This window comes from Lacerta agilis, chromosome 14 (assembly GCF_009819535.1).
Source record: "Lacerta agilis isolate rLacAgi1 chromosome 14, rLacAgi1.pri, whole genome shotgun sequence".
Taxonomy (NCBI): Eukaryota; Metazoa; Chordata; class Lepidosauria; order Squamata; family Lacertidae; genus Lacerta; species Lacerta agilis.
The window spans coordinates 7837575-7854814 of NC_046325.1; the positions used below are offsets into that span (position 1 = coordinate 7837575).

At 43.4% G+C, this 17240-nt stretch overlaps 2 protein-coding genes across 2 annotated transcripts; both read left to right on the plus strand.

The window, feature by feature from the left end:
- Nucleotides 1-781: 781 nt before the first annotated feature.
- On the plus strand, nt 782-4219 carry LOC117058622 (plasma membrane calcium-transporting ATPase 1-like). Its single transcript, XM_033169906.1, has one exon. The coding sequence runs from the start codon at nt 860-862 to the stop codon at nt 4187-4189; it is 3330 nt and encodes a 1109-aa protein (XP_033025797.1). The 5' UTR covers nt 782-859; the 3' UTR covers nt 4190-4219.
- Nucleotides 4220-10636: 6417 nt separating this feature from the next.
- LOC117058623 (vomeronasal type-2 receptor 26-like) lies at nt 10637-15410 on the plus strand. Its single transcript, XM_033169908.1, has 4 exons — nt 10637-10927; nt 12392-12619; nt 13791-13917; nt 14509-15410. The coding sequence occupies exons 1-4, from the start codon at nt 10637-10639 to the stop codon at nt 15408-15410; spliced, it is 1548 nt and encodes a 515-aa protein (XP_033025799.1).
- Nucleotides 15411-17240: the final 1830 nt, after the last annotated feature.

The following is a 17240-nucleotide window of genomic DNA, read 5'->3' on the forward strand; positions in this document are numbered from 1 at the left end:
TCCCCCCCAAAAAGCCCTGTCTGTTGGGGTCCCTAGCTTCAGAATCCATATTTTATAGTTAAAGTGATCAGAGAACAGCATGAGAGAATTAACCCCCCCCTCCCCCAAAAAAGTTTATACTAAAAAGAAAGAAAGAAAGAATAAGAATTCACCAAGCAAAGTTACGGCCACCTGGAAACAGCCTCATGATTCACCAGGGAAACTTAAAGTGATGATAAAACAGCAACAGAATTCATCAACAAAGTGAAAGAGATAAGAAAACAGAATCAGAATTTAGAATTCTGAACTCTACTCACCACACCTATGAGTGACATGTACACTCAGAGCTAAGGGAAATGTGACATAAGCCATGATTCATTGGCTGCTGGTGGGATTCTGATTCCATTTCCCATCCTCCTGTAACTGCCGCTTTTGAGGAGACATCAACCAACATGGGAAAATGAAAGAGCCTGAAATACAGAGCTGTGTTTTACATCCTTTTCCTGAAACGTAGAGCTAGTGATACCAGGCTGTTGGGACAGGGCTGAGCTGCGAACATGGAGCAAGAAAAGAACTGAAGCAAACACACAGTACATGGTGCGGAAATTGAGAATAAATGAAGATCTGAGCCTATCGTTCTTGCCTGGTTAAAAAATAATAATACAGAAGGTAATTTAAAAGAACTTGTGTAGACATGTAAATGATGATGGATCTCTGAATTTACAAGGCCCTCTGCTATTGAGTTGACAGTACCCCCTGCTGTCCTCTGTACAGACCAAGTGGTGTGGTGGGAAGAAAGAAAGAAAAAACCTTCCTTGATTCTGGATAGAGAATAGCAGCCATCTTGATTCTCTCATTTCTTTCTGTGGAGGAAGACAGGATGATGGTCACTAGAGACACTGCTGACAAAAACTTCGGGATCACTCTCTCAGAGCTGCGAAACCTCATGGAATACCGCAAGTCTGAGGCAGTGGAGAAAATAAAGGAACTTTATGGTGATATCTCTGAAATCTGTAAACGACTGCGGACTTCACCCACACTTGGAATAGTTGGTAGCAAAGCAGAAATAGAGCTACGGAAAGCTGTATTCGGAAGCAACTTTATACCACCCAAGAAGCCCCTAACTTTCCTGGAATTAATGTGGGAAGCACTCCAGGACATGACGCTATGTATCTTAGAAGCTGCAGCCATCATCTCCTTGGGACTCTCTTTTTATAAACCACCTGGAGGGAATAGTGCAGCATGCCAGGCAGAAGCCCCCGGAGGGGAAGAGGAAGAGGAGGAGGCTGACTGGATCGAAGGGTTTGCAATACTTTTATCTGTCGTGTGTGTGGTGTTGGTAACTGCCTTCAATGACTGGAGTAAGGAAAAGCAATTTAGGGGGTTGCAGAGTCGCATTGAAAGTGAGCAGAAGTTTACTGTCATCAGGCACGGGGAATGCAAGCAGGTGCTAGTAGCCGAATTAGTGGTTGGGGACATTGCACAGATCAAATATGGTGACCTTTTGCCAGCTGATGGTTTGCTTATCCAGGGGCACGATCTGAAAGTTGATGAGAGCTCCCTCACAGGGGAATCAGATCACGTCAAGAAGTCATTGACAGTGGACCCGATGTTACTTTCAGGTACCCATGTGATGGAAGGCTCTGGGAAAATGGTTATTACAGCTGTGGGCATAAACTCACAAACAGGGATCATCCTCACTTTACTCGGAGTCGGAGACGACCAGGCAGAGAAGAAGCACAAAAATTCAGGGGACTTGACTCCTGGGCACAGCAAGGAATCTGCCCCAAAGCCCCACAAAGCGTCTGGAAACCAAGTTGGGGACGAGGAAAGTGCCCAGAAGCATGCCTCACACCCGAAAGAAAAATCAGTTCTGCAAGCAAAACTCACACGGTTAGCCCTTCAGATTGGCAAAGCAGGTCTGGCAATGTCAGTGATCACGGTCCTCGTCCTTATCATTTTTTTCCTGGTTCAAACCTTTGCAATTGAGAAGCGTGTTTGGACTGTTGAATGCACGCCGATTTATATACAGCATATCGTGAAGTTCTTTATAATTGGAGTGACCATTTTGGTCGTAGCTGTTCCAGAGGGCCTGCCACTGGCTGTCACCATCTCCCTTGCCTACTCTGTGAAGCAAATGATGAAAGATAATAATCTCGTGAGGCACTTGGACGCCTGTGAAACCATGGGTAATGCAACTGCGATCTGTTCTGATAAAACGGGGACCTTGACCATGAACAGAATGGCAGTAGTCCAAATTTTTATTGGTAGCGCACATTATAAAGTTATCCCCATCCCTGAAATGATTCGGCCCACCACAATGAGTTACTTGCTTGAAGGCATTGCTGTAAATTGTGCTTATACATCTACAATCATGCCTCCAGAAAAGGAAGGAGGACTCCCTCGCCAAATTGGCAATAAAACAGAATGCGCCTTACTTGGTTTGCTGTTGGACCTGAACCAGAATTTCGAGGCTGTAAGGGCCAAGATAACGGAAGAAAAACTGCACAAAGTGTACACCTTCAATTCTGACCGGAAATCGATGAGCACAGTGTTGAAGAAACCCAATGGCAGCTTTCGGCTGTACAGCAAAGGAGCTTCTGAAATACTGCTTATGAAATGCACCCGCATATTGGATGCCAATGGGCATCCAGGACCTTTTTCCAAAAAAGACAAAGAAAATGTGATCAATAATGTGATTGAACCAATGGCCTCTGAGGGACTCCGCACCATAGGCCTGACATACAAGGAATTTCCAGCTGCCTACTCAGAACCCAACTGGGACGACGAGGATGAGATTTTCAAGGACTTGACCTGTATTGCAATTGTAGGCATCGAAGATCCGGTGAGACCTGAAGTTCCTGACGCAATAAGAAAATGCCAGAAAGCTGGCATCGTTGTACGTATGATTACTGGGGATAACATCAACACAGCTCGGGCGATTGCTACAAAATGTGGCATTATGAGGCAAGGGGAAACCTCTGTGTGCATGGAGGGTCACGATTTTAATCGGCTGATACGCGGTCCAGATGGAGAGATTAAACAAGAGCTAATAGACAGAGTTTGGCCTACTCTTTGTGTCCTTGCAAGGTCCTCACCTGCTGACAAGTATAACTTGGTCACAGGGATCATTAACAGCAACATCACGGAACAAAGGCAGGTGGTAGCAGTGACTGGAGATGGTACCAATGACGGGCCAGCGTTAAAGAAAGCCGACGTTGGCTTTGCAATGGGCATTGCTGGAACTGATGTCGCCAAAGAAGCTTCTGATATCATTATCACCGACGACAACTTCTCAAGCATCGTCAAAGCTGTCATGTGGGGTCGGAATGTGTATGACAGCATCTCCAAATTCCTTCAGTTTCAGCTCACTGTTAACGTGGTAGCCGTTGTAGTCGCTTTTACTGGGGCGTGTGTCACCCAGAATTCCCCTCTGAAAGCTGTTCAGATGCTGTGGGTCAACCTCATAATGGATACTTTTGCTTCTCTTGCTTTAGCAACAGAAAAGCCAACTGAAGCTCTGCTGGCACGCAAGCCTTATGGGAGAAATAAGCCTCTTATCTCCCGCACGATGCTGAAAAACATTTTGTTCCACGCGATTTACCAGATGGCCGTTGTATTTTCCCTTGTTTTTGCAGGCGAAAAGTTCTTTGATATCGAGAACGCGAGAAATGTGCCCATGAATTACCCTCCTACCGAGCATTACACCATTGTATTTAACACATTTGTAATGATGCAGATTTTTAACGAGGTCAACGCCCGGAAGATTCATGGGGAAAGGAATGTTTTCTCGGGGATATTCAGTAATACCATTTTTTGCTTTATCAGCGTGGGAACGTTGGTCGTACAGGTCATGATTGTTCAGCTTGGAGGGAAGCCCTTTAGCTGCACAAAGCTTTCACTGGAGCAGTGGTTGTGGTCCATCTTTTTTGGCCTAGGGACATTGATATGGGGACAATTGATCGTATACATCCCGAATCGTTATCTGTGGTTCCTGCCAACGTTTGGTGACAAACCGCCAAAAGAGGACATGACTCAAGTAGAAGAAATGTATGAAGAGATTGACTATGGTGAGCTGGAAATGCGCCGAATCAGCCAGTCCTCATGGTGTAGGGGTGTGAACAGAGTACAAACTCAGTACAAAGTAGTAAATACGTTCCGTACTCCCCCTTATGAGTTACACCGCTCAGCTAGTAATAAAACCATCTAACAGAACACAAGTAGTGATTCTGAAAACTCCTTCACTTGTTGCTGCTGTTGATTTTTTTTTTAAAAGAGAGTTTTATGCACAGTAGCTCTAGTAAGAAACAGATAGGAATTTCTCCAGCACGGTGAGCATGACACATTTTTTTAAAGCTCTCTGACGAAATAGAAATGAATTTACTAGAAGATACTGGTGGTGCGGGTGGATGTAAGCAGCCAAAATAGCAACTCAGCTCAACCTTACCTCCTAGATGGGTCCGAATATTATGTTAGCAGACCTTTGCTGGATCTTGAGACTTTAAATGTACTTTTTTTGCACGGGGTGTCTTCAAAACAGTGCTGAAGTGCCTCTCTCTGTCCCCTACCTCTGTATATAGATAGATAGATAGATGAATATTGCATAAGCTTTTAGTTTGGTGCCTGTTCATGCTTTCAACTGATATCAAATGGCTGAGTTGCTCGAGGCCCTCAACTGCCTACTTGGAAATGTGCTGTTTCCCTCAGTATTTCAGACCATTATTATTATTTTTATAGCTGCTGGGCTCCTATTCGTATGAGAGTCGAGATGGGATAGATCTGTCTACAAGTAGGCTAAGTGTATTTGCTTGTTGTTCTTAATAGTTGCTTATGGGAGAAGATGATTAAATAATAAAGATTGCTTTAAAAAACTTTTTATAATAAAAAGAATCCAGTCAAATATGTTGTAAAGCCTTAGGACTGTAGGATTGCGAGGCAACTCAGACGTCATCTAGTCTAACCCCTTCCTATTGCGGGAATCCGGCTGCTGCAGCATCCCAGAGATATGGCCGTAAAGACTCTGCTTAAAAATGTTCCTCTGTAAATCCCCCGGGTGCACACCCAAGTGAAGCCTGCCGGCTCTGTTGGGCCTGTCCCTTGAAGAGTGCCCACCTCCATGGCTGCCTGCAATTGGTCTAATTGAGATTCAGTTCTCCTGGCCAGTAAGGAGACCTTTTCTGGCTCCTGTTGGCTAGGGAAAAAAAACTCCGTACAGCCATCACCTGCTGAGACAGCATTCAGGGTAGGTGGCAGCTGACCTGGAATGCAGACCCTCCAAGTGTCCTATTTTCCAGGGACATCCCCAATTTAGAGAAGCCGTCTCAATTTCTGATTTCATCCTGGAATGTCCCACTTTTCCTTGGGATGTCCCTATTTTCATTGGAGAAACGTTGGACGGTATGGAGTTATCCAATCTCCAAGACGTCTGAAGGCAATCATGTATAGGGAAAGGTTAAAAAAAAAAGTTTGATGTTTTATTATGTTTTTATATATGTTGGAAGTTGCCCAGAGTGGCTGGGGCAACCCAGTAAGATGTGTTGAGTATAAATAGTAAAATTATCATTATGGAATGGGACGTCCCTAATTTCATCGGAGAAATGTTGGAGGGTATGGGAATGCCACTTTGTTCAGTTCATAATGCAGGACAGCAGACTTCAAAGAGCTGAGTCAAGTGACGCAGCGGAGGGGAGACACATATAGCATAGGCTACTAGCAGAACTCCCTCAACTCTCAACGCACAAGAGAGCCTGCTGGAACAGCACAAAGGCCCATCTACTCCAGAATCCTGTTTTTGCAGTGGCCAGATACCTATGTTGCTTATTAAATTTGTATATCTCCCTATATCTATCTATGTAGATCTCAGGGTGGTCACAACATAAAATTACAATATAAAAAATACAAAACATCATAAAAATAAGAACAAAAGCGAGCCAATAATCTCCCCCTCCCATAATACGGTTACCAGATTTCTCTCCCCCCCCCCCATGAATCCGGGGACACTTTTTTCTTTTCTTTTCTTTTTTGAAGCTGAGTAGCAACAGGGAGTCAATAGTGGAGATGGTGAGGCAAAAGACCCTGGGCAAAAGAACAGGAGGTGCAAAGCCCTTCTTTCGCACCCTGTGAAACATAAATGCACAGAGTTTTTAAAAAACTGGGCAACGGGCACCCTCCCGCGACTCCTGAGCCTCCCCCAATCAGTCAAAAGCAAGGGGGAAGGAGATCTGTACCGCCCGACATCCCCGGTTCCCCTTCGGCAGTGGTGGCGGCAGTGTCAGTCAGCAGCCCGGAGCCAGCCTGGTACCGCAGTTGGCTCTGGCTGGCTTCAGGAGCTGCTCGCTGCCGTGGCGCCCACCATTTTTCTTCTCCGGAAGTCCCCATATAATGTGTTCTGGCAGCGAGCAGCTGCTGAAGCCAGCCAGAGGCAACTGCGCTACCAGGCTGGCTCCGGGTTGCTGAGGCTGCTGCTGCTACATTTCCCAGGGACAGATTTGCAAATCTGGGGACATTCCAGGGACAGAATTTGTCTGGGGACTGATTTGCAAATCCGGGGACTGTCCCTGGGAACCGGGGACGTCTGGTAACCGTACCATAACACATTTAAAAAGGCATCAGGTGTACTATGCCTATTTGTCTGTCTATCATTCTGCCATTTAACTCATCCAGTGGTGTGCCCTCTAGAGTCCATGTGTGTCTACTGCAGAATTTCATTTGCTCTTGCCATCACCCGATCTTCTCATCCTACCCAAATTCCTCCTGCCTTTTCTTTCTAACAGCACTTCTTCCTGTCTCCAAACTCCACCACCCTCTGTCTTTATGTTCCAGAGATGGGGAGCCTCCTGTTGGCTGTTGGACACAACTTCCACCATCTCCAACCATTGTTTGTGCTAGAGGAGGTTACTAGTGTAACTGCTATTATCCAAATCCAGGGAAATTTGGAAAGTCAGAGGTTGCCAAACCATTGCTTAGGAGAACCAATTTCACCCAAGGATCACATGCTCCTTTTGGCAACCTCCTGAGAGCCACATGTCAAGGTCCAGAGACAAGAGTAGCCGTGACAGCAAATGTGATTATTAGTTTTGTACAGTAAACTAGCATCTGCCCATCTTTGCATATCCCCTTCAATCCTCCATTGAGATAACCAAGAGACTGTATTAGAATTCACAGGGATGTTCTACACAGGGAGAATCATATAACTGTAGATTCCAGCCCCCTGCAATGTAGGAATCCTGCCCACAGCCATCCCTGGGTGGACTCAAATCACCAACCTTCTGGTTAGCAGCCAAACGCACCGTCCCATCCTCCAAAGGAGGGCAACATTTGTATGCAAAGTAGGATCAGTATGGGATGTAGCCTGGGATGAGTTCCAAGGGCCAGATAAAGAGGCCTGGGAGCATAAGATTCTCCAAATCTGGGTTATGGAGTAAGCAAAAAGAGCACCATGAAGAAACTCAGCTTCTGTGAGCAATCAGGAAGATAGCAGCAGGGGTGGCAAAATGGCTAGGCGATTATCAAACCAGGCTGAGCAGGGAATAAATCCCTCTGCCTTGGTTGTATGTGCCTGTGCTGTAACGGAAAATCCCAGGTGTGGAACTGCCCAGGCACCTGGCCCTTGGGGATAAGCCCACTGGTTTCTGCGGAGTTAAATAAAAGGAGTCTGGCCACTGGAGCAAAGGACAAAACAGGGTTTATTGCGCAATAGGTTAGTCAAACTGCACACCGGGAGCAGCGTTACAAGAACTTTTAAAAACTCCTACCATATCCCAGAATACAGTTTGGAAACGGCATTACTACATCACTAAAACATCATCACTACAAAAGGGGAGGGTTATACATGATTAACATATAGGATAAACAAGATTAACATATGGGGAAAACAAAGCAATATCAGGGAGATATCCCTGACCAAAGGTGAATGGGTGTTAAGTATTGGCAAGGATATCTTGAGCACCTATCTGGGAGAGAACAATGGGATTCTGGTTGAGGGATATTAGCCCAGTGGCTTCCTGAAGCACCCAGAGATTACCTGCTGAGGCACTTCCCTGTGTACGTGGTCTCTCGCCTACTGGATCATGGCAGAGAGATGGGTTCCCTTAAGGGCAGCACTCCGTACCCCAATGAGTTTACTTGGGAGGAGACTTAGGTGACCCCCCCCCTGTAATTTCCGTAACAGTGCCCTGCCATATACTGGGCAGACAGTCAATGCAGGATTAAACCCTGTCTCCTCGTCCATCATAGGACCTCAGCAGTGACATCATCTGATGGGCAAGATGCCACAGTTTGGGGGAAATGGCCTCATGGGACACATTGCAAAACCTGGTGGACCTAAATTAGACTAGTGGTTTCCTAGCTCTGATATAAAACATAGGCAGCCCATGTAAGGCACTGCCACAAAATATGTTTGTGGCCAACCAGCCTATGCATTTTAAAACTAATTCATAAAAGACAAAACTACCAATGACTAATAGTGAAGGCTATATGTTAGCTCCAGGTTCAGAAGCACCATGCCTCCAAATACCACTTCCAGAAATAAGCAGCAGGAAATTGCTATTGTCATGTACATGGAATCGGTGGTTGACCACTGTTGCAAACAGGAAGCTGGATTACATAGATATTTCATCCACTACAACAGGCCCCTTACTGTGTTGCTATCATGGGCAACTGGTTCCGGTTGTGCCATTGCCAGATCTAGGCTGAATATTTCATCACTTTTTTCTGATGCAACCCAAGGGCCAAAACTTGAAGCTGGTGTTTGCTCACTTGATTCTGTTGACTCTTCCTCCCAGTTACTTTGCCATCAGAGAGCGGGGGGGGGGGGGGATTTTTACAAGTCGTGTCCGCCAGAGGCCAATATTTCGTCAAATGTTAATTATCTCCACTGCAATTATCTCAATCACTGTATTCCATTGTCTTGGCCAACTGTTTCCAGTGTATGGTTGAAAAACACACAACAACAATGTATATGCAACTCTGATGTGGCTATAAATCCTTCCACATGTGTGATCCAGGGCAGGGTTGGGGTGGGGGGGCACATTTCAAGTTTTCTGCCACACAAGGCATATGTTTTCCAACTTTGTTGTTCTTGAAGATAAGACTGGTGCAGTTCTGACTACTGCCGTTCATTATAATTGAAGAAGAAGAGGAAGAGGAAGAGGAAGAGGAAGAGGAAGAGGAAGAAGAAGAAGAAGAAGAAGAAGAAGAAGAAGAAGAAGTTTTCCAGTTTCTCCTACTGTTCAGAAAGAGCACGAGATAAATCATGCAATGTGCTGAAAACGATCCCCTCCATGTTCCATACAGCTGGTACCAATCAGGGCACCTCATCATTGGTGGGATTGCCTCTCAGACCACATCTCCATTTTCCCAACTTGCCTTTAAAACACACCCTTCGGAAGAGCAGCCCTTTGATATTCCAATGTAAGTAACCCCCCCTTTCCATGTCATGTGAGCTTGAAATCTTTAATACAGGCACAGAACATGTCAAATGCATCCAACACATTGCTTTGTATATCCCAGGGCCCCTGCAGAACATTTGTTCAGTGAGGTTTCACCCTGAAAAGCTTCACAAGACTTACACAGAAGCTTTACATTATATGTTATTTATTGAGCTTTTGTCCTCATTAGTTTTCACGATGGTTTCGCACCTTTCCATCAATTGATCAGTATCACACAATTGCTCATGCATTTCCATTTCACTTCCCCTTACCATTTGTTTATCTCCTTAAAGAAAACAGTTATCCCCCCCATAAATATTTTAAACATTTTTTATTAATGCACACCAAAATTTCAGGTATATGATTTAATCCCTAATCTCAAAATAGAGACTGACTAGAGGTGACCATAGGCATGTAAACATGCACATGTTGTGCCCAGACTTTCCCATTGCATAGTAAGGGAGACCTGTAATTGTGTGAATGTCTGATCTTGAAATGCGGGACTCAGTGTTGTCTCAAATCGTTCTGATTTTACATATGGAGAAATGTATTTTTTTTCCTGAGCAATACCAATTATTTTTTAAAAAAGTTGGGAAAGGACAAGTATCTGAAAACGACACTCAGGCTGGGGAGTGGAGAATTGCAGTGAAGTGCATGAGATTCCAGCATACACTGACATGGGGGCATTATGGCAAAATAAAGGATTTCCCAGCCTTTTTTGATTGCTGAATTTTAGGAGATTTCCTGCCACAATGCACTTGTGTTATACCCCCTCCCCTATATTTTCCTATTATTCTGCAAAATGTATGGATTCTGAGCTAGGAAAATCCAACAAAGCACTTTCATTTCACTAAATATGACTCATTTCCAAAGGGTAACTCTTTCCAGGTGGTTCTATACACATTAACACATTCTCTTTTTTTAAATACATTATTCAGATTCTTTGTCCTTGATTACCATTGCCATTTCTGACTATAGTTCACTTTCATAACCATTGGGATTTTCTTTTTTAAGACACACAATGGAAATTCATGTATATATATATAGTAATAAGCACAATATGAGGTCAAAATTAAAATTGCTATAATAATAATAATAATAATAATAATAATAATAATAATAATAATAATAATAATACCCCGTCCATCTGGCTGGGTTTAACATTCCAAAAAATAAATAAATTACATGCACTGTAGCATTTATAAAGGATCTGTGAATCTATTTGTAGTATGGTGACAAAGTTCTACCAGCACATCCTGGCTCTGGCATTCGCCATAAATGTCATCAATGAGAATCCCAAGATCTTACCCAATGTGACCCTTGGCTTCCACATCTGTGACAGCTACTATGATGCAAAAATGACCTATCGTGCCACTTTGGAAGTAGTCTGCAATCTGCACAGATTTGTTCCCAACTATAGATGTGCCACTCAGAAAAACCTAATAGCCCTTATTGGGGGACTCGTCTCTGATGTCTCCTACCACATGGCAGACATCCTAAGTCTCTACAAAATTCCACAGGTAAGATCTGTGCATTTTCTTAGCCTGATATCTGATATCTGTCTCATTGTGGGGTTGATTTTGTGATTCCAAAAAAGAGAGAGAAATTATGGACTGAAATATTTATATCTACATATATGAATAACCAGGCAAAATCATGTTTCAAGCACGTGGAGGAACAGAAAGAATGACTTAGAAACAGGTAGGTATATAGGAGTTATTCTCCATGGTTGTTGTCAGGGATCAACATCAACAATATTTGTTATAACGCTGTGAGTGTTAACCAAAGCTAGAAATGCATAAATGCATAAAAATGGATTTACATGCATTCAGGTACCCATCTACTATATCCCTAAAGCACATGTACATTTCCTTTCAGCTCGCTTATGGATCTTTTGCCGCAGAATTGAGTGATACAGCACAAGTTCCCTTCTTTTATAACATGGTCCTCAGTGAAGCCCATCAGCACCTGGGCATTGTACGGTTACTCCAGCATTTCAGGTGGACATGGGTTGGACTCATTGCTGTGGACAGTGACAGTGGAGATCATTTCTTACGTGCCATTGAGCTATTGTTTTCCAACAATGAAATTTGCTCCGCTTTCACACAAAGGATCCTAAGTCAAGGCCATACCTTTACTCCCGAGGAGATTGGAAGATTTGAGCTACATAAATATGCCAACGATCGAAAAGCCAGAGCAGTTGTGCTCTACGGTGAAACTATGACATACATGTTACTGAACACAATAGTAGCTTTGTCATTTACTGAGCTAAAGCTAGACCCATCTTTTACCAAGGTGTGGATTTTGACAGCCCAGATAGATATTGCAGTAACACCTCTTTTAAGGAGATGGGATTTTGGTTTTTTCCAAGGCGCCATTTCCTTTGCAATCCACTCAAATGAACCTCAAGGGTTCCAAACGTTTCTTCAAAACAGAAATCCTTACTCGCCACAAGGAGATGGTTTTCTCAGAGATTTTTGGGAGCAGGTTTTTGAATGTTCACTTCCAAATTCTCTGGGATTAATGGATGATAATGATGATGAACGCTGTACTGGGGAAGAGAAGCTGGAAAGCGTCCCTAGGTCTGTTTTTGAAATGGCAATGACTGGGCACAGCTACAGTATCTACACTGCAGTCCATGCCATAGCTCACGCATTGCATGCAATGTGGACCTTAAGGACCAAGCGCCAAGGAACATTGGGTAGCATAGGACTTGAATTATGGAATCTTCAGCCATGGCAGGTAACATTTTGACAGGTAATCACTCATAGGAACATATGAATCTACTTTATTATAAATTGTATGAATTTACATTTTTCCTATAACTAAAATCTGAAAAAAACCACCACATTTCAGTATTAGCTTTCTATAAATAAAAAAGGAGGAACGTTGATGAATATATAATAGCAACAAAGGCGTTCATAAAGATTCGGAAGAAAAATTCCAGGAAGTTATACTTATTTTATATTTTCTCTCCCCAACAGCTCCACCTGTTTCTTCAAGGCATTTTGTTTAACAACTCAGCAGGTGAAAATGTGTATTTTGATGATCATGGGGAATTTGTACCCAGCTTTGACTTAATGAATATGTTCATATTCCCAAACAATTCCTTTCTAAAAATAGAAGTTGGGAGAGTGGTTCCCCATGCTCTTGAAGGGGAACAATTCACCATTAATGAGGATCTCATCATGTGGCACAGAAACTTCAACCAGGTATGGATTCTTGGGTATTCGAGAAAACTGCTCCGTTATCCGGATAGGTGATTCAGGGTAGATGATAGTGTGAAGCTTCCTTCAGTCTGTAATGGGTCTGTATCATAACTGGGCCTGATTCCATAATAATCCATTTGCTTGTTTGTCAGGGAAGGATATGCCACACCCCATTGTTAGGGGAAGCAGTACAAGACTTGAATCAACGGGAGCGGGGGAATGAAGCTATTATAACACTTTAAAAAAGAACTACAGTGGTACCTCGTGTTACGGACGGGATCCGTTCCAGAGGCCCGTTCATAACATGAAAAGCCCACAACTCGAATTGCCGCATCTGCGCAGGCGCGTGGCACGATTTGGTGCTTCTGCGCAGGCGTGAGCGTCGAAACCCGGAAGTAACCCGTTCATGTACTTCTGGGTTGCCGTGGGACACAACCTGAAAAGACACAACATGAAGCGGATGCAACACGAGGTATGATTGCATTGCCTGTAACGTGGCATTAAAAAAAAAATTAAGCATGCTCAGAAAGCAATGTGTGAGTAGACCGTCACCATTGGGGGCCAAGCATTATTTTTTTTGGATGGAACCCCATTTTTCTCCTATTTTTCTTTGAGAAGGTGATAGGGCACCTTTTCCTAGTGAGCATTCACAAGTATTGTTCGAGTGACAGCAGCATAGCCAACTCAGCTCCCTTTGCTGCTGCATCTGGTTTCTGGGGTGCTCTTGGACCTTGAAGGCTTTAGCTGGCTGAATGCTGAGCAATAAGAGTGAGACGGAGGAATCAGGATGTATGCTGCATTGGTCGAAACACTGAGGACCTGGGCTATTAGCTAATGTGTTGTAATCTTCCACATTCTGCATCTCTTTATCAGAGGGATGTCTGTCTATTCCCTGAGACTCTCAAAGAACCCTAGTATGTTAGTGGGACAGGACTTGGTTTTACAAAAGCCAGGCTGGTTCTAGTTCAGCAAAGCTTGTTCTTCTATACGCTGAGTTGTTTTATCTTTAATAATAGTTTCCACCAGTTTTCCCAGGACAGATATTGAATAAATACATTTAATATCAATGTGCCAACTTTTCACTTCCTTATTTGACTTTCAGGTGATTAACATTTTTCTCAACCATATTATCTCTCATTCTGAGCTCTCTCAACTCCCCCCCCCCTATGGATAGGTGCTCCCCATTTCTGTATGTAGTGATTCCTGCCCCCCTGGTCAGCAGAAGAAAAAAGAGGAAGGGAAGAAATATTGCTGCTTTAGTTGTGATCTGTGCCCAGAAGGGAAGTTTTCAAACCAAACAAGTATGTAATGGAGAGCATCAAATATTGATACATACAGGATTAATATGCATGAAATTTAGTACCAGTCAGGATACATGAACATGTGGCCGAGTGGCTCAAAAATAGTTGGGGTTTGTCAATATATGTTCAAGGGGTTTTATGGGTATTTGGAGACAATGCACACTTGGGTGGACAGCAGGGCCAAGTATGCATGTTAAGTTTACATACCCCAGGCTCACGTTGCTAGTTGGGAGAAATTTGTTCCCAATGCATGGCTAGGGAGTCACAGATTGCAGCACTCAAGCTGCCCTGACAGACCAGTGGGTGCCATTCCTTCTACCTGCCAGTATTTCTGAATTTGGCTAATCAGGTTGTAGATCTGCTAACTGTTATGTGTAATATATAGGACCAATCCAACCACTTCATTGTTTCTCAAGTATTCATTATTAGTGTGGAGGGAAAGAAGGAATGCAGTTAATACTAAAATGACTGACTCCATGTGTGGAAACTGGAAGTAGCGGTTATGATGACCTTCAGTGTCCACACTGAACATCTTTGAGATCTGGCTTTGTATGTAATTTGACCCTGTGATGGCACCTCTTGCTTTTTCAGACCTGAAAGAATGCTTCAGATGCCCAGAAGATCAATATCCAAACAAGAACAGAGACAGATGCATCCCCAAAGTGATAACCTATCTTTCTTATGAAGACTCTTTGGGAATCAGTTTCACTTCAGCTGCTCTTTCTTTTTCACTCATCACGGCTTTGGTGCTCAGAACTTTTATAAGGCACAAAGATACGCCCATAGTCATAGCCAACAACAGAGACCTCACCTATGCTCTCCTCATTTCTCTCCTACTCTGCTTCCTCTGTTCCTTACTCTTTCTTGGGAAACCCAGGAAGTTGACCTGCCTTCTACGACAATCTGCTTTTGGCATCGTCTTCTCTGTGGCTGTATCGTGTGTGTTGGCGAAAACCATCACGGTGGTTGTTGCTTTCATGGCCACCAAACCAGGGTCCAGCATGAGGAAGTGGGTGGGAAAAAGACTGGCCAACTCCATTGTGTTTTCCTGCTCAATGATTCAAGCAGGCATTTGTATGGTGTGGCTGGCAACCTCTCCCCCATTCCCAGATATGGACAAACACTCACAGACTACAGAGATTTTAGTGGAATGCAAGGAAGGGTCTGTCATCATGTTTTATCTTGTTCTGGGCTACTTGGGCCTTCTGGCTATCATAAGCTTCACTGTGGCTTTCTTGGCTAGGAAGTTGCCAGACACATTCAATGAAGCCAAGTTCATCACCTTCAGCATGCTGCTGTTTTGCAGCGTTTGGGTGTCCTTTGTCCCAACCTACCTGAGCACCAAGGGGAAATATATGGTAGCTGTGGAGATTTTCTCCATCTTAGCCTCTAGTGCTGGTTTACTGGGCTGTATCTTTTTCCCCAAATGCTACATTATTATGCTGAGGCCTGAACTGAACAGCAAGGAACAACTAATAAAAAGAAAGTTTTAGATCACTGTATTTGCCTGTTATATGTTTTCGTACTATGGAGTGGGTGCTTAGGGCTTATTCTAGAAGTAAGCATCAAGCAATGTATGTTTCACATAGAAGCGGTTCACTGGATTGTCCTGAGTTATGTTAGATGGGTTGAGGTTGCTTACTATGAGGGTCAGGAATGAGGCATTGGGGAGGCCCCGAACTTACAAGTATGCACTACATGAGTAGAACCAATATATGTTGGAGAGTAAAATCTTTGGATGTTGTCAGGATCTTCCCCAGTGCTGCTCATGAGTAACAACAGAGCCTCTTTTGAAAACTGAAGCTATTTATTAAGCATTGCTATTTATAAGTGGAGATAGTCAAAAACCTGACCGTTCAATCACTATCAGAATCCAGAAGTACATTCCTTCTTCTTCCCACCCAACACCAGATTTTCGGCACCCTGAAACGATGTCTCCTGGGTCCTCTAGCTCCCCTGCGCGGACCCTGTGTCGGAAGCTGTGAGCTTCTGTCCGATCTTGTCTGGCTGGTGGTGCTGGGTCTTTCAGCAGTGTCACGGAGCCCTTGCTACGATCCCTCATTTGGAGACAATTCCTGTGATAAGCTGGATGAGGAGGAGGAGGAGGAGGAGTCCGTTTGCAAAAGGGGCTCAGGTTCCCTATAGCTTCGTGAGCTTTCTTCCCTTGAAGAGCAGGGCTTCCTCTCTCCCTCTCCTCGTGAGCAGCTGGGCTACTCCTGACAGATGTTGACTGTTTATTGCTTAGCAAATGTTTTGTTTGTTATGGTGGTTGCAGAGATCTCCACATGCCAAGTCATTGTGAAAAGAGGGAGCCGCTAATAAAAAGAAAAGAGTACAGTACAATTTGCTCTGTTATATGTTTGCCTGCCCTATGGATTCCAAACTGTGAGCTTAATCTAGCAGTAAGCACCTGTTCCTATATATGGTAAAAGAAATGTTTTTGTTTTTTTTAATGTGGACTCCTGTTCTAAGCCGATGTAACATATATATCATAAATTCACAAAATGTGGAAGTTTAGGATACAATTTGTGAATATCATCCCTCTTGTGTCCATGTACTGGTCAGGGTGACTTGCAACCATTTTTTTTTCTCCAAATTTAGACTTTATTAATTAAAAAAGAAAAACACACATTACATCTCATACATTTCCATAGTAACATACAATATCATTGTTCTCATCCTTTCCCTTTAATCCCATCTCCCCCCACCCCCCCACATCCCTCTGACTTCCCTCCAGCACTCTTTCGACTTCCTTAAAGCTATTTACATCTTATTTGTACATTCATAATTACTTATTTATGCCTTATTTGTACATTCATAATTACTAACTTGTGCTATACTCCTCTTATTAATTCTTTAAATTAATTTACTAATCCTAAAATTCCTTCATACCTATTTATTCCAAGCATATTAGCACTTCTTTCTTTGAGCAATGTTTCTCCATATACACTTCATAGCATTTCCATTGTTCTTTCAACTTTTGGTGTGTTTGGTTTCTTATTGCTGCTGTCAATTTTGCCATTAACAAATACTCACTTAACTTACTTAACCACTCATTCTTTGTTGGTACCTGTTCTGTCTTCCATTTTGCTGCTATCACCATTCTGGCGGCAGTGCTGGCATACAGGAAAACACTTTCCTTTCCTCTTGGTATTTGGTCGTCTAATAAACCTAGCAGATACACCTCTGGTTTCTTTACCATTGTTTTTTGCATCATTTTTGTCATTTCAGTATGTACCATCACCCAAAAGGTTTTTATATTCTCGCATAGCCACCACATATGTAGTAGCGTCCCCTCCTCTTTCCCACATCTCCAGCACAGG

Coding starts and splice junctions, on each gene's coding strand:
- LOC117058622 (XM_033169906.1), top strand. CDS start 860: ATGATGGTCACTAGAGACACTGCTGACAAAAACTTCGGGATCACTCTC.
- LOC117058623 (XM_033169908.1), top strand. CDS start 10,637: ATGGTGACAAAGTTCTACCAGCACATCCTGGCTCTGGCATTCGCCATA. Junction 10,928..12,391: donor GTCTCTACAAAATTCCACAG/GTAAGATCTGTG, acceptor TCTCCCCAACAG/CTCCACCTGTTTCTTCAAGG. Junction 13,918..14,508: donor GAAGTTTTCAAACCAAACAA/GTATGTAATGGA, acceptor TTGCTTTTTCAG/ACCTGAAAGAATGCTTCAGA.